General features: G+C 42.2%; 1 protein-coding gene across 1 annotated transcript; it reads left to right on the forward strand.

The window, feature by feature from the left end:
- Window positions 1–8,709: 8,709 nt before the first annotated feature.
- Window positions 8,710–22,082, forward strand: lhx4 (LIM homeobox 4; the record flags this gene model as incomplete). Its single annotated transcript, XM_083648087.1, is given in 8 exon segments — window positions 8,710–8,790; window positions 8,793–8,921; window positions 8,923–9,070; window positions 13,394–13,565; window positions 17,113–17,315; window positions 18,264–18,418; window positions 20,312–20,483; window positions 21,694–22,082. Coding segments are annotated over 8 exon segments (1,449 nt in total).
- Window positions 22,083–22,294: the final 212 nt, after the last annotated feature.

The following is a 22,294-nucleotide window of genomic DNA, read 5'->3' on the forward strand; positions in this document are numbered from 1 at the left end:
CGTGTAATTTATTGCTGTTTGCTTATCTGCTAGCTACTTTTCAGTTTGTTTACCTTTTGTAATGGGTTGAATTGGAATCAGACAAGGGGGACCATGGAGATATATCTTAAGTGCGTGCAAAGTTTTATATATTAGTTTATTAATTGTTCAATCACAAATTAAGTACTTTCCTCCTTTCACAGCTGATCTATTAATCTGTTTAAATGTTTACCTGCGTTCTAATTGGATTAGAGTCAGAGCAAGGTGGCTGGCCCCCCCATGATGCTTCACACCGCTCACCATACAGCAGCTCTCTCCCTCTCTCCCTCTCTACCTCTCCCTCTCCCTCTCTCTCTCCCCTCTCTCTCTCTCTCTCTCTCTCTCTCGCTCTACCTCTCCCTCTCTCCTCTCTCTCTCTCTCTCTCTCCCTCTCTCTCCCCCTCTCTCTCCCTCTCTCTCTCCCTCTCAGGTGGCTTGAGAGCTGGAGTGTTAGGCTGCTTCATACTAATGATGGGTAATGAGGAAATTGGCAGCAAGACAATATCTGCCTGCAGCTTTGCCAAGGCACGGGTGAGCAGTTCACGTTGAGGACACATTCACAGTTATTTTTGGCTTTCTTGTGCCTGAGGAAATAGTTTTATTTAGTTTTATTCTTTGCACTATGAAGAATTTGAATTGGTGGTTTGCTCCCGGAGGTCACATTACATATAAAACAACAAAATTATTTTATATATATATATATATATATATATATATATATATATATATATATATATATATATATATATATATATATATATATATATATACACTTTTGCACACATATTTGATCCCATCCTCACTCTTGCCCGTTGCAGCCTATCTTTGCGCCAGAAACTGTGTACGGTATTACCTTCCTGGTAGCTACAATATTAGTTTGTGACACTGAACAGTTCTTGATGTTCAAATAGGCCTGCTTACTTTCCTCAGGACGTTTATTTGATTGTGTTGTTGTTGTGGTTGGTAGTGGTTGTGGTGGTGGTGGTGGTGGTGGTGTGTTGTACCCGTCCAAACCAATGTGATGTGTGGAGACATTGTTGTGTTATGAAAGCACAGGACTGAAGGGTAAAAAGCTCACCTTGCTGCCCTGTTGTTGTCTTCCATAAATTAGACAATGTGGGGTTTTATAGTGGCTCCTCTCCTGCGTGCTCTCTGCTGCCTCAATGTTTATTACCGCTCGGGTGTTGATATTAAAATGCAGGAGGGGCTTGATGCATTTTTCTGTCATCTCTCTTTCTGACTTTAATAATACTATAAAGCGTCCTCCTGTGGAGAGAGGGGGGGGGGGGGGGGGGGCAGAGTGAATAAATTATGAAAAAGAGGTTAATATATGGTATTGGTATATATCACATGTAATCTAGGCCAGATCCCCTTCAGTTTTAACATTCAGCCTTTTAAAGGCAGGAGTCAAGTAGGGTCAGATCCATCTCATTTTACTGCTCAGCCCCTCCCCCTCCGTGTGGATGCGCTTCTCCTGCTCGCATCTCCCAAACATCTCCCCCTGACTGTGCCATGGGTAACACATCTCCCAAACATCTCCCCCTGACTGTGCCAAGGGTAACAGGAGGAGACTGTTACTTTCTCCTGCTCACACCTCCCAAACATCTCCCCCTGACTGTGCCAAGGGGTAACACATCTCCCAAACATCTGCCCCTGACTGTGCCATGGGTAACACATCTCCCAAACATCTCACCCTGACTGTGCCATGGGTAACAGGAGGAGACAGTTACTTTCTCCTGCTCACACCTCCCAAACATCTCACCCTGACTGTGCCATGGGTAACAGGAGGAGACAGTTACTTTCTCCTGCTCACACCTCCCAAACATCTCACCCTGACTGTGCCATGGGTAACAGGAGGAGACAGTTACTTTCTCCTGCTCACACCTCCCAAACATCTCACCCTGACTGTGCCATGGGTAACAGGAGGAGACTGTTACTTTCTCCTGCTCACATCTCCCAAACATCTCACCCTGACTGTGCCATGGGTAACAGGAGGAGACTGTTACTTTCTCCTGCTCACATCTCCCAAACATCTCACCCTGACTGTGCCATGGGTAACAGGAGGAGACAGTTACTTTCTCCTGCTCACACCTCCCAAACATCTCACCCTGACTGTGCCATGGGTAACAGGAGGAGACTGTTACTTTCTCCTGCTCACACCTCCCAAACATCTCACCCTGACTGTGCCATGGGTAACACATCTCCCAAACATCTCACCCTGACTGTGCCAAGGCCGGAGGAGACTGTTACTTTGTGAGCAGTTGACAGCGTTGAACCAAACCAACCCAACCCAAACCTGCTTGGATCTCCCAAACATCTCACCCCCTGACTGTGCCAAGGGTAACATGAGGAGACTGTTACTTTATCCTGCTCGCATCTCCAAAACATCTCACCCTGACTGTGCCATGGGTAACAGGAGGATATGTTACTTTGTGAGCAGTTACTGTAACAGCATTGAACCAAACCAACCCAACCCTACCCAGGCTAACCCAACCCAACCCTAACCTAACCAAACCAACCCAAACCACAAACCAACTCAAACTATAAACCAAACCAAACCAAACCAAAGCTAAATCTGACATACACTCTGGTGCACTGGTCATTGCTTGAACTGTGTGTGTGTGCGTGTGTGTGTGTGTCTGTGTGTGTGTGTGTGTGTGTGTGTGTGTGTGTGTGTGTGTGTGCCTGCGTGTGTGTGTGCCTGTGTGTGTGTGTGTGTGTGTGTGTGTGTGTGTGTGTGTGTGTGTCCCAGATGACTGAAAGAGCGGTATCTCCTGTTTTAGCCAATTGGAAGTCCTTGCAGTCCATCTGTGCACAGAGTGCAGAAGCGTGGAAAGGAGGGAGGGGAAGCCCATAGATCAATAACCTCCTACTATCAACTGCATTTACCTCTTGATAATGTGCTGCACTCCACTGTTTTAATTCCAACACAAACCTGACCTTTACCTCCAGCCATCTACTTCTGTTCTGTCTGTTTCTATTCTGTTCTGTTCTCTTCTCCCCCAGTGTTTGTGTATAGCTTACAGGAAGTGCTTGGGTAATGAACCTGGTACTGATCCAATGGCCTGTCAGTCAGTCTCTGTTTAATGCACTCAACTGGCACCACTCCTGTCACCGAACTGCAAAGGTTCACTCTTTCCATGGAATTTCCAAGTTTATAAAAAGGAATTTTAATCAGGATTTATTCAATATCATTTGTCAGCAGTATCAGATGCGTTGGGTCATTTGAATTGAACTGTATTTCAAAATGTAGCTTTAATTTCAGAGCCTGTACAATTCTTATCATTATTTTTGTTTAATTTAATTTAATGTAAATTAATGTAATTTAATTTAATTTAATTTAATTTAATTTAATTTAATTTAATTTAATTTAATTTAATTTAATTTAATTTAATTTAATTTAATTTAATTTAATTCAGTTTGATGTATGTTTTTGTATGGTTAATTTCAAAATTATTATTATGCATTTTTGTTATGAACAGTGTGTTTACACCTGCACTCACACCTGATATGACTGTAGAGAGGCTATAGTTGAACAATATTTCAAAGCAGTAAGAAGCATAACATTTGATCTAATCTTTGTGTGATGTCAATATCAATGCTTTTCATTAAAAAAAATAATCAAAGATTAAATTGTATAATATATAATTTAATAATACCTTTGCAGTGACCCTATGATACAGGAAGAGTCCCTATAGGTCTCTCAGGGCATCTCTTCCTTTAACAGTGTAGCACAAAGCAAAGGTTAATCAAGGATCTGCATTGATTTCTGATGAGCCCCTGAACATGATGGCTACCCCTCATTTTACAGACCTATAACAAAATTCCCAGCATCATCTCCAAAATTAGCTGTTCTCCATCTTCAGTTCAGCTACAACCAATTTGATTTTGTGCGAAATTTCTGTTCATTATTGAAAGTAGCTTACTGTTTATGACAACTTGAAATTATGCCATGTTCCATGTCTGACAGTGTCCCTTTGCTTTGTATGTGCAGTGTCTTGCTGTCTATTGTAAGCTATAGCCTACTGTAAGCTGCTGATCTATCTCTACTAGCCTATATATATCTCTGATGATTATGAAGATGATGATGATGAAGATGATGACGATAACATTATTATTATTATTATTACCTTTATTATTATTATTATTATTACCTATAATAATAATAATAATAATAATAATAATAATAATAATAATAATAATAATAATAATAATAATAATAATAATAATAATAATAATAATAGTAAGCAACAACAACAACAACAACAACAACAAATTATTGTTTCAAATTCCTTATTCAGAAAATAATAGGTCTCGGACAGGCTATTTTGGAGAGTCTCATATCAGCTTCTTCTTTTTTCCATCTTCAAACTGCAGTGTAAGCTATAGCCTAGCTAGTTATGTGAATTCGAATAAACAAGGCCCATCACAGCTCCAGTCTGAGCAGAACGGGGCCAGGTTCACTCAGGGAATTGGAAAATATCATTTCTGACGGGAATAGATTCCGTTTGTTCAACCAATCTCCTCTACTAATTACCCAAATGGACAGGAGCTGTCAGGAGACAATAACTATTCCCTAATAGAATTTGCTCCCCAAGTGCAATTTAATTTTCTCCGTGCTCTCTCCTAGGTTTACTCTGGCTGTCTCTCTCCCTCTGTTGCTCTCTGGGTTTGGGATGAAAAGAATATGAGAAGAGCCGTGCACCTAAGCTGCAACTGACATATTTGTGTCGGTGGAAACCGGTTAGAGTGCTGTTTCTCTGCAAGCTCACGGTGAAACAACCTCACCGACCGGGATGGAGGAGGAGAAGAGCCGCACAGCATGCAGCCTCGGCGGGGCGGCTGCAGTCACCGGCGTGGTGCGGTGAAGAGGTAAGCTATCTACTTGCATGATGTTGTTTACAAGTTGCTTTTATTGGTTAAAAAAAGACCTGGATGGATGTTCACTTCCGTGGTGCGCTTTGTTTGGCTAAAATATATCTCTCTTCAAAGTGCAGTCAGGCGTATAGGCTAATATACAGCCTTTCTTTTTAACTGCTATGCTGCTGTAATGATTTGGACTCAGAATTAATATCAAGTTCTTTGTACTGCCATGAATAAACTGCATTGATATTTTAGCCTATATAGCCTACTCATTTGATGTCTTTTGTTTTGTGTGTGTGTGTGTGTGTGTGTGTGTGTGTGTGTGTGTGTGTGTGTGTGTGTGTGTGTGCGTGCGTGCGTGCGTGCGTGCGTGCGTGCGTGTGTGCGCGCGTGCGTGCGTACTTGCGTGTGTGATAGAGAGAAAGAAAGAAAGAAAGAAAGAAAGAAAGAAAGAAAGAAAGAAAGAAAGAAAGAAAGAAAGAAAGAAAGAAAGAAAACGTTAGAAATAATATGCAAAATACAGGCTAACAAAAGGATTCAACTCATTAATTCAATGTATTGTTTGATCTTTTGGCTCATTATAAACCAGACATCATGCAGAGCTCCCCCCATAGCTCCCAAGCCCCACACCTAATGAGAAAGGTGCTGCTCGGGTTTTGTTGTAGCCAGGCTGTATGGAAATACAGTTTGACCTGTTAGATCCACATGAGCCTATATTTTCATGCAGCTTCCTCACCCTGGTGGAAATGCACGGATGTGTTTTGGAGACTGGCTCCCTGATGGAGTCTTTGCACGTTAAGATGGATTTGCGAATCGCAGGTGTCAATGAACTCATCCACTGAAATATTAGATCTAATTAGAGGTGGCTGGGTCAACAGCGGTGGCAAAGGAGTCGCCCTCTGCTTGAGTTATTGCTCGAATGCTTCCTGTACACTTTTTTTTTTTTTTTTTTTTTTTTTTTTTTTTTTTTACACAATGGCACATTCCTTGATCATAGCAAAAGATCAGTCACTTCACTCTCAGCTATATAGGCTTCACTTGCAGCTGTGATTAATATGAGTTCAGAAAATGCTGATGTGATGCAATTGTAATTGTTGAAAAATGGTTATTTTCCCTCATTGCTTTGCTTTTTGTGTGGAAGTGGAATGGCTTGGTGTATTAAAGAGAAAAAAAACATTTCATTCATTTATAGCCGATAGACATTTGGCATATACATTTTAATTTTGCCTGGCTGGAAGTATGTTAATTGATTGGACGCCTATGTCGATATTTAAAATGTATTATTTTGTAATTTGTTTGAAACTCGTATTGTTTCGTGATTCCACCTTTAGAATTATTATCATTTAAATAGTAAAAAGTATAATTGTCTTCATGGTTTTATGTGTAGTGTTTTAGGTCATGTCTTTCACATTGACGATGATGTTGGAATAAAAGACAAGCAATAGTGTCCCACTGAACTATAGCCTACTGTATGTGCGCGCTGTTTCATGTCCCCCATTTCACATCCGTCAATTATTCTAATTGTGTGACCCTTTGCTGACAGGTTAAGAGCATTTTTGATCTGCATTGTATTTAAAAGCAGCTAAAGGGTCTCAATACCAACAATCAGAATAATTGAATAATCTTGGGGGAAAAGTGTATGATGAAAATGAAAATGAAGACGAGATCCCTTGCCGCTAATAGGGATGGATGGAGGGGGTTGATGGAGAAAGGGGACACCCTGGCTTGGGGCTTGGGGAGACTGGCTTTGACTCAGTTAAAATTCCCTTGCAGCCTCCTTTTTTTAATCAGCTTGATGTGCATTTTCATTTGACTCAATTACATTTGAAACATTAGCACACAGGCTTATGGGATTGTGGTTTCCTAGGCTATAGGCCATGCGAAACAATAGAATAAATTGTCCATAGTTTTAAATACATGGGAAGGAGATGAGAGTAAATCAAAATGCACTGTGGAGAATTGCGTTACTTCTTTCTCTTTCCTTAAGCAAAGCAGAAAATGGAGTTTCCACACCATGTCGGTTTCATCCAGCTGCACAGAGTAAACCCTGCACCTGTTGTTGTTGTTGTTGTTGTTGTTGTTGTTGTTGTTGTTGTTATCATTATTATTATTATTATTATTATTATTATTATTATTATTATTATTATTATTATTATTATTATTATTATTATTATTATTATTATTATTATGTTTGCTGACCTGTCCCAAGCAAGACCCTGCTTGAAACTATTATAGAATTTCTGTATTGAATGCACCAATCCTGTAAGCTATTATTAGCTTATAGCTTAAGTGCAGCCATATTTACTATTATTGATGTTATTATGCCTCACTTGCTTGCCTGCCTGTAACAAGCCTGCGATTGTTTATGCATGATAATTATAACACAATTTTTTGATCATGTTAAGAAATATTGTGTGAAATTTAGGCCTACCCCAGCCATAGCAACAAGGTATATTCTATTAAAACAACAAAAACAATATTGACTTTTTGTTGTAGCCAAGCGGTCCGCCAGGTAGCCAGTAGCCACATGTCATGTGACTGAACAAATCTAGGTTTGTGTTGTGAGCTGATCTGGGACCTGCAGAGTGCAGACTGCACATTGTTGATGGAAACAAGCTGTGGAGGCGGACTGAGACACCGGGAGAGAGCTCCGCTGCGCTCTATGCATTTCTTCCCGTGCTTGAAGTAAATTGGAAGCGAAGATTGAGTTCATCTAGCCTGAACTACGAACCCTCCGGGGGAATGTGTTATCCGGCGGAGCAGCCTCAGACGATGGGGCTGAAATGAACAGTGTCAGGAGGCCCGCGCCCAGACTCCTAATCCCGCCTGTCTGTCACAACGCTCCACAACACGGTGCACAATCTGTATACAGAGTCTACACAGGTCTGGATGTTGTGGTCTGTGGATTTGTGTCAAGAAGTCAAATAATAGCCTATCATTGTTTTCACATGTAAATCTAAACTGCTTGATATTTGCACTCACAATGACAACTCATGTTGAGTATAGGCTGGCATTAGGCATGAATATAGGCATACTGTCTCAAATATGCATATAAACAAAACATCTCTTTTTAAGGAAAAAGCATGAATGAATGATATTTCTATAATTTATTTGTGGCTGTTATTGTGAAGATCACCGACTGGAAGTCATAGCCGTATTCGCCCACCATTTTACAACAGCTCAAATTAAATATAATAATACAATTAAATTATGGAATTAAATATCACCATCCCACTGACCATACAGTATGGCTAATTTCAATAGCATTGCTTAGTGCATGAGTCCAGCAAGCCATGGGTTTCCAAAGCTTTTCATAAGGAAGCACCCCCAAATAGATAGCCTACATCACAAACAAACGCCACATTGTGTGGGTGTTTTCACAAGAAACGCCAACCGAAGATATGTTTTTGTGGTCAAACATGCAGAACTGCACAACATTGGACAGTGAAACCAAAATCACAGCACCCATCCTTAATCATTCTTCTTATACTTCTAAGGAGAGATACAAGTGAAATGACTTTATAGGCTATATTCCTCATTTTGCTTTGGAGAGCCCTGGCATCCCCTCACCCTCCAAGCAGGAGCCCTGCTGGTCCCGGGCCCCTTTGGGAACCACTGCAGTGAGCTATTTATGGTGTCCACATGAGCAAGGTCCCGCCTCCCTGGAGACATTTTACACCAGGCTCGATGCCTCTTCTTCGCCTTGTCTTCACTGTACGCCTATGGGGGAGCCTTTCCGCCCGGGGGGCCTCCTCTTCCTGCGCTCCTATTGGCCCGCGGCGAGCCTCTGCCGCGGTGACGTCAGGCCTCGCCGCCCTGCAGCGCTGAATGGAGCATGCAGCCTGTCTGATCCACTCCAAAACAGCTCAGCACGGCAAGGCACGGCACGGCACAGCACGGACAGCGGCCCGGGACTGCCTGGAGAAATAACGGGGAATAGAGACTTGACGGGACAGCGGAGAAGGGCCTCTGTGAAGCATCACCTCCACCTCCATCATCATCACCATCATCAGCATAGGCTACTTTTTCTTGCTAAGCCGGTGTGCGGGGGAGTGCGCCCACCGTGTTGCGGGTGTATGTGCGTGCGTTTGTCTCCCGGTTTGGATCACGATGATGCAAAGTGCGGCGGTCCTACCGACAGAGAGTCCTGTAAAGGGTTTACCGGAGATTCTCGGAGTGCCAATGCAACGTAAGCTTGTTTCGTTACCTTCTTTTTTCTATCGACGATTTCATGGATTTCATCGGGACAGTTTGTGCTTAGAGGATAAGGGTTTGATTAAAACTATAGGACGAGGAGAGGGCTATATAGGAGAGGCTATCAGAGAGCTTCGATTCTTCCTCTGCCAATACACCCACACCACCGATGTGTCATGCTGCTCAAATTACAATGTGTGGAAAGGCTGCTCAGATTATAATGTGTTCCACTCCATCGCCTCGAAGCCAAGAATTTAGTGTGCAATTGCACTGAACAGCCCGCATGTCCAGTTTATCTTTACTGCCTCACTTTCTGCAATAGGCTGCAAGACTTGAGTTGTGCACAGGATGCATGGCATTTTGGTTAATTTTCCCATCCATAGAAAAAGAAAATTGCACTTGTCTAATTTAAATCATCACTATTCTGCTATTTGGCCTCAAACTTTCCTGATCCCATGCACCCTCCCTCATATTGCTTGCTACTATAGTGAGTCTCTCCATGCCTGCAGGCAGCTGTTAATTTGTAAACGAGCTTGCATGGTCAAGAGATCAGTCGCAGTTGTCATCACCCATCAGACAAATACCCACTGACTTTGATTGACACTTATTACTGGGTCAAATAGATGCCGGATATATTTACGTTTGCGGTTTTTGTTTCAGAAACAAGGCCCAGGCCTGCTGATATAGTGACACACTTTGTGCTTTTGAAACACAATTAGGAAGGCGGAACTACAGATAAATCATGATTCAATTCGTTTGGTCAATATTTAGCCTATAGCCTACAATAAGAGAAACATGATAGAGTTAGTTATCACCTGCTTGTTCTGTTTTCTCTCAAAGGCGAGAATTACCTTTTATTGGGGCGTCTGCTTTATCTTCGCAGCATGTTAATCTCTGCCTCGGCCTTTTATAATCTGATCTCGCCATCATCAAGATGGAAGTGGAATTGGATACATTTCTGCTCTGACCTAATTATTCAAAGGAGAGACAGTAAAACGTACTGGGCCTTTTCTATAACAGGCTTCCTCTCAGAACTGTTCTAATCCACATCCAAATTGAATGATAGTGTGAGACATTTTAGCCAGCATGGTTTCAAATAGACTGATAATGAAAAGTTGGGGGACAATTGTAGCCTGCAGCTATACAGACGTGTCACTTATTGTGAATACTGAATATTGACATGAATTCGGGTTCCAATACCCCAAATCAAAACAAGTAGGTTTATTTGCTTTGTGCTATAGCCTACTGCTGCCACTGTTTACGACACAACTGAAAACAAAAATACAGGTGACAGGAAAATGATGTACCTCCTCATCTACCTGCTCAAAATGTAGGCTATTTAACCCTGCCCACCTATAAGAAAATGGCCTATATGTGGTCGGCTTATGCTCTTTAATTTTATAAATCGAGGCAGATTAAAAGATTGGATAAATATCCAGCCAATCAGCTCCTGTGCCTGCATTCATCCTGGATTAAAAACCGGATTACTCGAGGAAATAAAAACAAATAAGGAGAGTATGTATATATAAACATTTAATATCATGGACGCTATACTGAATCAGGGCAATTATATTAAAACCATAAACATCTGAGATGGTCTGACTCTGAATACATGTTTTTAATCACTTCCTTTTAAAAATCCTGCAAAGATAAATTAGGCGTTGAACAATATTAAGATATCATTGTGTTTCAGTTCAGTTTCAGGAAAGATGGAAGCGATGAGTCTGGTTTATAGTGGAGTAGTGGGCAGCAGATATACCAAGATATGAAGGCATGGAGATTTACTAGCCCTGTGTGTGTGTGTGTGTGTGTGTGTGTGTGTGTGTGTGTGTGTGTGTGTGTGTGTGTGTGTGTGTGTGTGTGTGTGTGTGTGTGTGTGTGTGTGAGAGAGAGAGAGAGAGAGAGAGAGAGAGAGCGAGAGAGAGCAGCACGCACACACACACACACACACACACACGCACACACACACACACACACACACACACACACACACACACACACACACACACACACACACACACACACACACACACACACACACACACACACACACACACACACACACACACACACGCTGGTCGTTGCCAAGATCGTGCTGCTCTCCTTTCAGCACCACATCTCTGTAAATGATTGCAGTCAGGTCCATGCAGTCTCTCATTTTTCCTCACAGATTTTAAATACTTTGCATTTGCCTCCTGCATTTCTGAAAAGCTATAGTGTTTACACAAGGCGGTTATTCCATCCAAAATAAGTGTCTCGATCACTCTCTTCCATCTGTCACCGTCACTGATTTACTTATGGATTCACTTGCTGAGAGAAACCAACCAGTCCAGCTTTGTCTATCCAGAAATGTTATAGGCTATTGATTTTATACATTTGTTTGGCTTTTGATTTTCATGCTACAGGCTGAAGCGAGATTGGCTGAATCATTCCTGCAAATTTTATTTTCTGCCCAACAAAACATAAACTGATCCAAAATATTTATTTATTTATTTACTTAATTATATATATTTTTTAAACGTCCTATATTTGGCCCTATGCAATATAATAGCCTATACTATATTATATATATATATATATATATATATATATATATATATATATATATATATATATATATATATATATATATATATATATATATATATATATATATATATATATATATATATATATATATATATATATATATATAATAAAAAAAAAATGCAATAATTTGTACAAAATTATAACATTTGTGTGCATGCTTTTACACATCGCACGCTGCTTTCTTGCTGTGGTGAGATTAACCTTCTCGAGCTTCACACGGCTATTGTAAAATGATCACACCGCGCTGCAGCCCAAATCTTCCTCGTCTCGACAGAAAATAGAACGTGCGCGCGTTTTCTCACGCTTCTTTGCCACGAGGTAATTTTCTGTTTCATAAGCTGGACACTTTTCCCCGCCATTGATTTTGAATTAGCTATAGAATATCATGTGGGTTTGATTTGAGATGCCTCGACTATAAGACAATCAGTCTTAATCTGAGAAATATATGTAGTAGCAGTAGTAAAATTACGGGGGCGGGCTACTTGATTCCCTAATAAAAATAATAAAAAGTCGAATTTGTTTGTTTGTTTAAAGATGACAGACAGGGTGAGGCATTTCTCAGAATATGTGTTCGCTGATTGCCTGCTAATTTTTAATGGACAACGGATATAATTATAATAGGCTACGAGGAATAAAACTATAGGCTATAGTTTTATATGGACAACATGAAATAGATTCATTTATGGAACTTGGTTATTGAACGTGATAGCCTATTGAGAGGAAGGATGTGTTTTGGATCAACATTTGACTTTTTCATATAGGCTAGGCTACATTGACCCATTTTGAAACGTTTATAGTAGCCTAGCCTAACAATGATAGAGATTCAGAACTGATTAAATTTTGGAATATTATGATTATATGGTCTATTTCTGTTAGTGTTAGTCTGCTGGTCTGCTGTTTCCAAATGGTGTTTTTGACTATGAGAAATCAGACCCCATCCCGCTTCCTAACCCACTGGCGGTAGGCTATTTACACTGAAGTGTTGGGGCCCGTGCCATCATACTTCCCATAAAGCCATTCAGAAAGATGATTAGACTTCTGAACAACAGGATACTTCATTAAGAAAAATCAATTTGTTTGTCATAACAACGCTGTCGCTGCTGGGAAGCCGCTGCACTTTCAGCACCTTGGACAGCTCCAGTGAAGAACCACCGGACTCGGGCCTATTGTGTCGCACTTTTCTGTGCTTTAATAATGAAAATGAATGCATAACAGCACAGGCCTATAGGCTACTCAAATAATTAAAAAAAATAGTGAGAATAAGACATTAAGAGATTACAAAAAAAAAACAATAAGGGGGAAACAATAGCCAATATACAATAAAATACATCAAAGCCTTTGATGAAAACAGAATTGAATGGCGGGGCTGTTTGAAAACAAATTACACTGTCTTGTTGTGTATATATTCATTGGGAAGTCACAGCACCTCGCTTGATTAGTTTTGGCAGTCAAAGAAAAACGTAGGATAACTCTCCATTGTGTGATCGTCTGGGATATTGCGCATTTCAGGACTCGATAACCCGGATGTGGAGGTCTGGAGTACAGTTCACCCACTTTTATGCGGAATTCAAACATCTATTTATGTCTGCCACAAATCTTTAAATTCATTGCATAATGTGAAGATAAGGTCCTTTAAAGAACGCTTTTAGCCTATAGGCATGGTGGCTGTTCCCCCCTTGCCTGCTTGCTGAGAGTGACCTGGTGCTCCTCTGTGTTCCCCTGCCTGCAGAGATCCCTCAGTGTGCGGGCTGTAGCCAACATATCCTGGATAAGTTCATCCTGAAGGTGCTGGACAGACACTGGCACTCCAAGTGCCTCAAGTGCGCCGACTGCCAGACGCCACTGGCGGACAAATGCTTCTCCCGGGCGGGAAACGTCTACTGCAAGGAGGATTTCTTCAAGTCAGTAGGCAATGGCATACACTCTGCTTTCTCACTAATTAGGCTTACCGGCCAATAGGCTCCTAAGTCGTTATTCGTTATATTTCACATGAAAGGCTACATCCTCAAATTCAAAATTGGACGCTCCTGATCAGCAGGGACAAATAGCCTGATGACATTTTGTCATCGTTTGATCGATGAAATAAAAATGTTTCGAATATTTGCACAGATAAATTAAATGTCACTCTTAGGCTATGCTGTGGGGAGGTGGGGGGGAATGTTCCCTGAACAATCAACTTAGACAATTTCTTATTGCCTTTCTTCTTCTTCTTCTTCTTCTTCTTCTTCTTCTTCTTCTTCTTCTTCTTCTTCTTCTTCTTCTTCTTCTTCTTCTTCTTCTTCTTCTTCTTAATTATCATTTTTTAAATCATCACATGTTATAATGAACAGGTTTGAGGAAATTATGTAAGATGATAGTTATTGGAAGAGGATTTGAGGAAGTACATAATCTGTGTTTGGAGCGTTTCCTCATCAAGTAGCAAATTCATAATGCTCTGTTGAATTTTCTTTATAAGTATCAATATAGCAGGCCTATTTTTTCTATCATTAAGCTTTTATGAGTCATGTTTCATCATTTATTTCATATTCTTTTCACTATAAATGCGATAGTATCCATTATTTGCTTTCATAATTAGATTTAGCCTATATGCATAATAGCTTGGTATGCTTTTATGTGCTGCTCTGTGCTGCTTGCTGTCCTAGTGTGAATTTGAATATGGGTTTTCGTTACATAGAGGGGGGGGGGGAATCAACTCCCAAGACACTCACTCCATTGACAAATTATCACAATGGTGCTGCAATCCAACCCTATCATTTTCTGTTTTGTTGTCATTTTGCTTCTTTTATCATTTATCATCTTTTTCTTTCTTTCTTTCTTTCTTTCTTTCTTTCTTTCTTTCTTTCTTTCTTTCTTTCTTTCTTTCTTTCTTTCTTTCTTTCTTTCTTTCTTTCTTTCACTATTGGATTTCTGAGGCATTAAAGAAGAAAATTAAGTTTGACTTTTATCCAAAACAGGATCAGCAGCTCGGGGCTTTTTACTAAATCATGTTTGAGAGGTTTTAATGCCCAAAGCTTGAATGAGACCTAAACAGCCCCGGAGTCCCAGTGAGAGCTAACTGTATTAGCTGGCCCAGGGGACGACTGCGAGGGGGGTGTTTCCATGTGGTGGGGGACACTGGGATGAGGAGCGCATGAACACACACACACACACACACACACACACACACACACACACACACACACACACACACACACACACACACACACACACACACACACACACACACACACACACACACACACACACACACACACACACACAGAAACACATGCATACAGTATGCGTACATGCAGTTGTGTGCTTCCCAGCAGTGGTTTGGAGGCTTCACCTTGGTCTTGTGTCTGATTGGCTGTGTGATTTAGAGCCTCTTCTGACTCAGTATTTTATTGGTTCTCCTGAGGCGTGTTTACTGCGAGCTCTCCTCCTCCTTTTCTTCCTCGTGCTACTCCTCCTCCTCAGCTCTGGATGTCTCAATACCCAGCCTGGCTGCCAGAATAAAATGTCAGCATTGTATGTTTCTGCAATCCATACGTAGAATACCAACGTTTCTGAACCAAAGATATGTTCCATATCACATTTCTTGATACGTGTATATCAGCGTTACACGTCATAGAGATATGCTATTGAGATATGGCCAGTGATGTGATGTAGCCGGGGTGGATGGAGCCATGGAGGGTGTACTTGCCTTTCACACTGGAGGGCCGTGTTCAACCCCCAGGGTACATTTAAACTGTAAATCACATTCACTTTTGTTTGTTTGTTATCTAAGTCTAATCCAAACCATAACTGTTGTAGAATGGAATTTCACCACTCCTCATCCGCTATATAATAATTATAACAGCTTATATAAACCAAATTGAATGAAAACCAAGAGTCCAGGAAGTGTCTTATAAAAGTATATTTAAAGCCATAACATTCTCCTCTAAACTGCGTTAGAGGAGGACTGAATCTCAATGTAAATACATAATTGATGTCATACAGAGTCCGAAATATTCAGTGGCGATGTCACAATTCGACATACGCTTTATACTGTAAGGCAGGAAAAGAGGGGGGAGAGGAATGGGATGATCTCTTGTAAATGTGTGTGCGTCGGTGCAGTCTGACTGGGAGACTGTTATCAGTTGTTATGGAACATGATGCACTGTCCAAGGTTTCAGCAAAAGGGGAGAAATCCTCAATGCCACTGGGGTATGTGTGAGATGTCACTATAAGTCATACCATTAATTATGTGTATGCAATTATAGCTTATTGAGTATGAAATGGCAATCAATGGAACTTCAATTTTATACAACAATAACCCTAACCTTAAATTGTTTTACTTGACTAAACCATCGACATAAATAAATATATAAATGTATATCTCAATGGCCTAAACCAAAGTTGTTAAAGTTGTTTTATTTGTGTTTAACCTTGGAAAGGCAGCGAGGTTTTCAAATTAACCATAATTTTGTTTCAAATTTATGTTGAGATTGCAGATTTGCACAAATGTAAAAGGCAGAAGCTTTGTTTCAAATTCACTCTGAGATTACGTATTCGTGGATTGCAGAAACGTAGCCTACAATGACCAACATTTTATTCTGGTGACTGGGTTGCTTCCTCCTCTTCCTCCTGTTGCTCCTCCCCCTCTTCACCAGAGTTGGGGTCCGTTACTCAAAAAAGTAATGTATTACACATTACACATTACTTTAAAAAAAGTAATGCCTTACTTTACTTGATTACTCCCTGGAGAAAGTAATTCGTTACACTACTCGTTACATTACTTTTGCGTTACTCCGTAACATCGCCTGAGATGCATTGTTAAGTGTTTGATTAGTAACTGTAATGTGATTACTGCACTTAGGGAAGGTAGTGCCTTACACTAGTCGTTACCGACAAAAGTAATGTGATTACAGTAACAAAGTAACGCGCTACCCCCCAACACTGCTCTTCACCCACCTCCTCCTCACCAGTACCTCATTTGCAAACACATGCAACATGCAAACATGCACATACACCCACTCACAGATATGCAGTCTCTCTCTCTCTCTCTCTCTCTCTTTCACTCACTCACTCACTCACACACACACACACACACACACTCACACACACACACACACACACACACACACACACACACACACACACACCACGGTGCATTGATCGTCTCCATCCATCAACTTGAGGACAGGTCTATCGCTAACGGAAATGCATTCCTGGGCTAGATTTTTCTCTCTGCCACAGCTGGCGCTCTTATTGCTACAGACACTGTGCCATCAGTCTTGGCTGGAGTTGAGGAAAAGAGCTGTCTTGCATGTGAAATGTTAATCTCGCTCGGTCTCACTGTGCTCATCATCAGCCTGTGAACGGGATATAAAAAGGAGAAGGATAACAGGCCACACTGCTGATGTTGTATAAGTATTTGCATCCAATTATCTAATGGCAGTTATCTCTCCCTCATCTTTCCTGCAGGCGTTTTGGGACAAAATGTGCATCGTGCCAACAGGGGATCCCTCCCACGCAGGTTGTGCGGAAGGCGCAGGACTTTGTGTATCACCTGCACTGCTTCGCCTGCGTCATGTGCAGCCGGCAGCTGGCCACCGGGGACGAGTTCTACCTCATGGAGGACGGGAGGCTGGTGTGCAAGGAGGATTACGAGACGGCCAAACAAAATGGTAGGCCTGCCCTGTGTGGGCCCATGTGAAATATGAAGCAACCACTGAGGCTCTTTGGAGAAAATATTATTCAAATGAAATGCGTTGAGACAGATGGCTTGAGTGCAGCCCACTGTGCTTTTATTCATCACAACCCAGAGTGCATGAAATGGAAAGATCATCATAAAAAACAGCCAGGGAGAGTCTGGGTGACTCAGTGTTAAACGACTCTGGCTTTGCTTTACTGCATTAACCTTATTTCACAGGAGTGATAGATAGATAGATAGATAGATAGATAGATAGATACCGTAGATAGATAGATAAATAGATAGATAGATAGATAGATAGCCTATATGATGGATATATAGATAGATAGATATATGATAGATGGATAGATGATGGATGGATAGACAGACAGACAGTTTATCATACTTGAAAATGGCATTTTGTTTTGATGTGAGTGCAGCAGAGCTAAAAATGCTCAAAATCACAGTAGAAAATCACAGTAGGGGATATGACAGCTCAACTTCAAGTCTGAAGTGACTATAGCTGTGGGTTTGTTGTTGGGTGTGTGTGCTGTGTAAAGCCCTATTTTTCTTTCTTTCTCTGTCTCTCACTCTCTTTCTCTCACTCTCTCTCTCGCTCTCTCACTCTCTCTTTCTCTCTCACTCTCTCTCTCTCTCTGTCTATGGAGATTTCCATGCATCTCTGATTGATTATGTAAAGTGAAGCAATGCTCTTATATGGCGGGCCCCCAATAACTCCGTTCTTCTGGCACTCTGGCTGGGCAGATTTATGTCCTCTGCTGTAGGAGCGGGACAGTTGCACAAGGACAATAATACACTTCCATACATGACCATTCACTTCATTTAATGCACATATACTCTACACAAGGCCAAGGGCACCGCCTGTAACGGCGCCGTGACGAATGTACGGAGAAGTCAGTCACACTTGTAATGATGTTTTCAGATGATTCAGAGGCGGGAGCCAAGCGGCCGAGGACCACCATCACCGCCAAGCAGCTGGAGACGCTCAAGAGTGCCTACAAGAACTCTCCCAAGCCGGCACGCCACGTCAGAGAGCAGCTGTCCTCCGAGACGGGGCTGGACATGAGGGTGGTGCAGGTACCGGCTTCTCTCGCCTCTCACTGACACTACTGCAATTCTCTGTACTCATCAGAAGAAACGCCTTCTGGGTGTCCGGGTAGTGCAGCAGTAGATTACCTGCCTATCAAGACGAGGGTGGCAGGTTCGAGCCCCCGTGTTACCTCTGGCTTAACCTGGCGTCACCTGGTATTTGTGACTGGCTGCTCGGTCTTTCTATCTAAGACCTGCCCCAGGCCAGATCATATAGCTAGATAACTCGCATCACATTCATTTACTATGATGCCCCTGTTTTCAGAGCAAAATAGTTTTTTTGGAGCACAGAAAAGCTCCGTATCCACCGGATCTGCAACCGTTTCTGCTTTTTTACCGGATGACCAGGCTTTTGGCCCCTGACTACCTCCAGCTTGGTTGGGTCTTCATACAGGCACAATTGGCCGGGAAGCTGGATTAAGGAGCATGTGTCCTGCTCACTGCACTAGTGCCTCCTCTGGTCGGTCTGTTCGGGGGGAGGGGAACTGGGGGGATAGCGTGATACTCCCACGCGCTGCGTCCTGCTGATGAAAAACTCCTCACTGTCAGGTGAAAAGAAGCGGCTGGCAACTGCACATGTATCGGAGGAAGCATGGGCTAGTCAACAACTCTTCCCAGATCAGCAGAGGGGGTGGAGCAATGACCAGAAAAGCAGGGGGAATTGGCCAAGTACAATTGGGGAGAAAATCTGAAAAAACTAGATCAAAGCAGCAGCAGATTCTCACTCACTAGAACAAAAAGGAAACATCACATCACCCTGGGTTTTAGCATCTTTACATTGGCTCCCTGTTAGTTGACTGATTTTAAGATTTTACAGATCTAGTAGGTAGGATATCTGCACACCTTCAGAGTCTTCTCAGCAGGTGCACAGGGAGAGGAGTAGGACTAAATAGAAAGGAGAGATTCCATGCTCACCGCCTTGTGATACTCAGCGCTTTACTGTTGAGTGTTGGGCCTTCAGAGGAAAGGTACACTAAACACACTGGACAAAAGAACAGCTATACAGGTTCATTAGTCCAAATAACCAATCCTCAGTTATGTCTGGGTTGACCATGACTGTTTAGCTGAAGAAAGCAGAGAGAGAGATCTGTCCCCAAAATCAGACAGGCGTGATATCACTGATGACATCATCAGTGATGACGTCATCAGTACTCAATCAAGACATCACAATTGCTCAAGTGACATCATCGGTGACCTTTTTTGGGGGGGTTAGGGTTTGGCAAATTTTGGAGGCTGGGGAGATAAATGTGCTCAGACAGACAGACTTTTCGTGATTATATAGTTAGATTAGTAGTATTCAGCTTTTTAAGGAAAGCTCGAAATATTTACAAAAATAACCAATCACGACACCATCCTTCAAATCTTTAATCTTGGTTACACTCGGATACCATACATTTAATTTCAATCCTTTATTTCATCAATATAAAAGTCAACAATATTCTAATGAGTATTTTGGGAGATTTTACGGATCATCACATTTAAGACACCAAGCTAGATCACAGTTGATTTAACCTCATAAGAAAACAATAGGTGATCAGGCATTCGCCATCATGGCTCCTATACTTTGGAACGACCTGACTGACTGAGGAGCTCAGGCTGACTAGATCTGGATCATCCATTAAATCACTTCTTAAAACTCTTTTTATAGACACACTTTTATGTAATGCCCTTTTTTATTATAGTTTCTGACCTTGGTTTATGACGCTTGCTTTGCTTTTATATTTTTTCTTACCTTGTTTTTATTGCTTTTGCTGCTGATTTTATGCTTTGTTTCATCTGTTGCAAAGCACTTTGCAAATCTGTTTTGAAATGTTCTATATAAATGAAGATTATTATTGTGGTTATTATTATTGTTAATATTATTATTATGATCTCTGTTAGGTGTGGTTCCAGAACCGGCGGGCGAAGGAGAAGCGCCTGAAGAAGGACGCGGGCCGACATCGCTGGGGCCAGTTTTATAAAAATGTCAAACGCAACCGGGGAGGAACCAAGGTGGAGAAGGAGAGCTCAGCTGACGACGCAGGACTCAGTGACAGTGAACTCAGCTTCAGAGGTGTGTGTTATATGGATAACTGTAACCAAGCAAATAGCTATTACCGTAGTGCTAAAGAGGGACGTTCTTAAATGGGTTGTTGGTAAAAAGCTGATAAATGACACACTTTTCAGTGTGGAGGGTGGGGGAAGGGAGACAAAATATCAAAATATCGTGAATCACACGATATTTCACGATTCGTGGTACTTCCTCTTGTAATAGGCTACGTTATCGATACAGTGGTGCCATATCATGATACCATAGTATTAGTATTACACATAGTTTCATGTCAATTCTGTGAATAAATTCTTAATTCCTGCTTTTTGCCTCTTGAGTTACACAGATATAGTGATGTATCTCTCGCAATGTATCACAGAATCTCCTGTATCGTGATATCATCGTTATCAAAGGCCAAGCATATCGTGATAGTATCGTGAGTTACTCTGTGATTCCCACCCCTATACTTGTCAGTGCCGCAGCAATTGAACGTATCTTTGTGCCATTCCCTCCGATTTCTTTTGTCCGTCTCACGGTGTTGTCCCCAGGCAAATCCATAATGGCATTCTCATTTCCCATTCCCCTCACATCCCGCTAAAGCTACTGACGCCACCTCCTCCCGCCGCTTGTCGCCATGATGGAGCTTATTGGAAAAGAGAGAGAGCGGGGGCGTTAGTGGGCCGCAGTCAAACAAACGACATTTTAGACATCCCTGTCTTTTTATAGTTCTTTAATGTTGGCAATCCGCATTTTGGGTAGTCATAAAAGTCCTCAAGCCACCTTTAAAAAGAAGGCTATTTTTACGAGAAATGAAAAGATGGTGACAGAAACTCTATAAAGCAGGTGAGGCTTTTAGTCAATTAGAGAGAAAGTGCTCTGGGGCATTGTTGTTATTGAAGCGGCCCAGGGGAGGGATTGAGATGGAAACAAATATTTTGTATTGCAGTGATTTGGCACATACAAACCCGCTTTGTTAGAGCTGAAGGTAAATCAGCTCTTTCTCGCTTTCTCCTGTCTCTGTCGAACACAACTGATCAAGCTCCTCGGCAGAAGTGTGGCCCCCCTACCTCCATGAAATCCACATAGCCTCAATAAATCTCATTCATAAAAGCACTTAACAGTATTGAAAGATAACAAGTATATAATGTTCATGCGGTTGACAGCGCTGTTGATGAGGTGTCCCGAGTAATAACCCCCCCGATGCTAATGCTTTCTCCCCCAATCTCCTGCACAGACGACCAGATCCTGTCGGACCTGGGCCACACCAACGGGCTGTACGGGAGCGTGGGGGACGTGGCCAACGGCGGGGTGCTGAACGGCGGCTTCTCTCTGGACGCGGCGGGCCAGCCTTACCACGACATCCGGGCGGGCAGTCCCTACGGTCTGCCCCAGTCGCCCTCCTCCATCGCCTCTCTGCCCGGCCACACCCCTCTCCTCAACAACCTGGGCTTCAACATGGACAGTCTGGTGGCCCAGGGGGGGCCGGGCGGGGTGGGACAGGCTCTGAGGGCCATGGCAGGAGGCCCCACCTCAGACCTCTCCACGGGCAGCAGTACGGGATACCCCGACTTCCCCACCAGCCCCGCCTCCTGGCTGGACGAGATGGACCATTCCCAGTTCTGAGCCTGTGGCCGCGGGGGAAACGTACGACAAAAGACAGAACAGACTCACGAGGCTTTTTACATTTCTATCACGCTCCGGGACTCTGGTTATGCTTTGCGATGTTGGGTGAAGAAGAGGAAGACGACGCCTGAGTCTCAGTTCCTCAGCAGTCATAGACAGAAGAAATGACTGGACAAAACAGGACTGAATGTTCAATCTGAACACTGTATCAT

This window comes from Poromitra crassiceps, assembly GCF_964638095.1.
Source record: "Poromitra crassiceps genome assembly, chromosome: 12".
NCBI classification, from domain to species: domain Eukaryota; kingdom Metazoa; phylum Chordata; class Actinopteri; order Beryciformes; family Melamphaidae; genus Poromitra; species Poromitra crassiceps.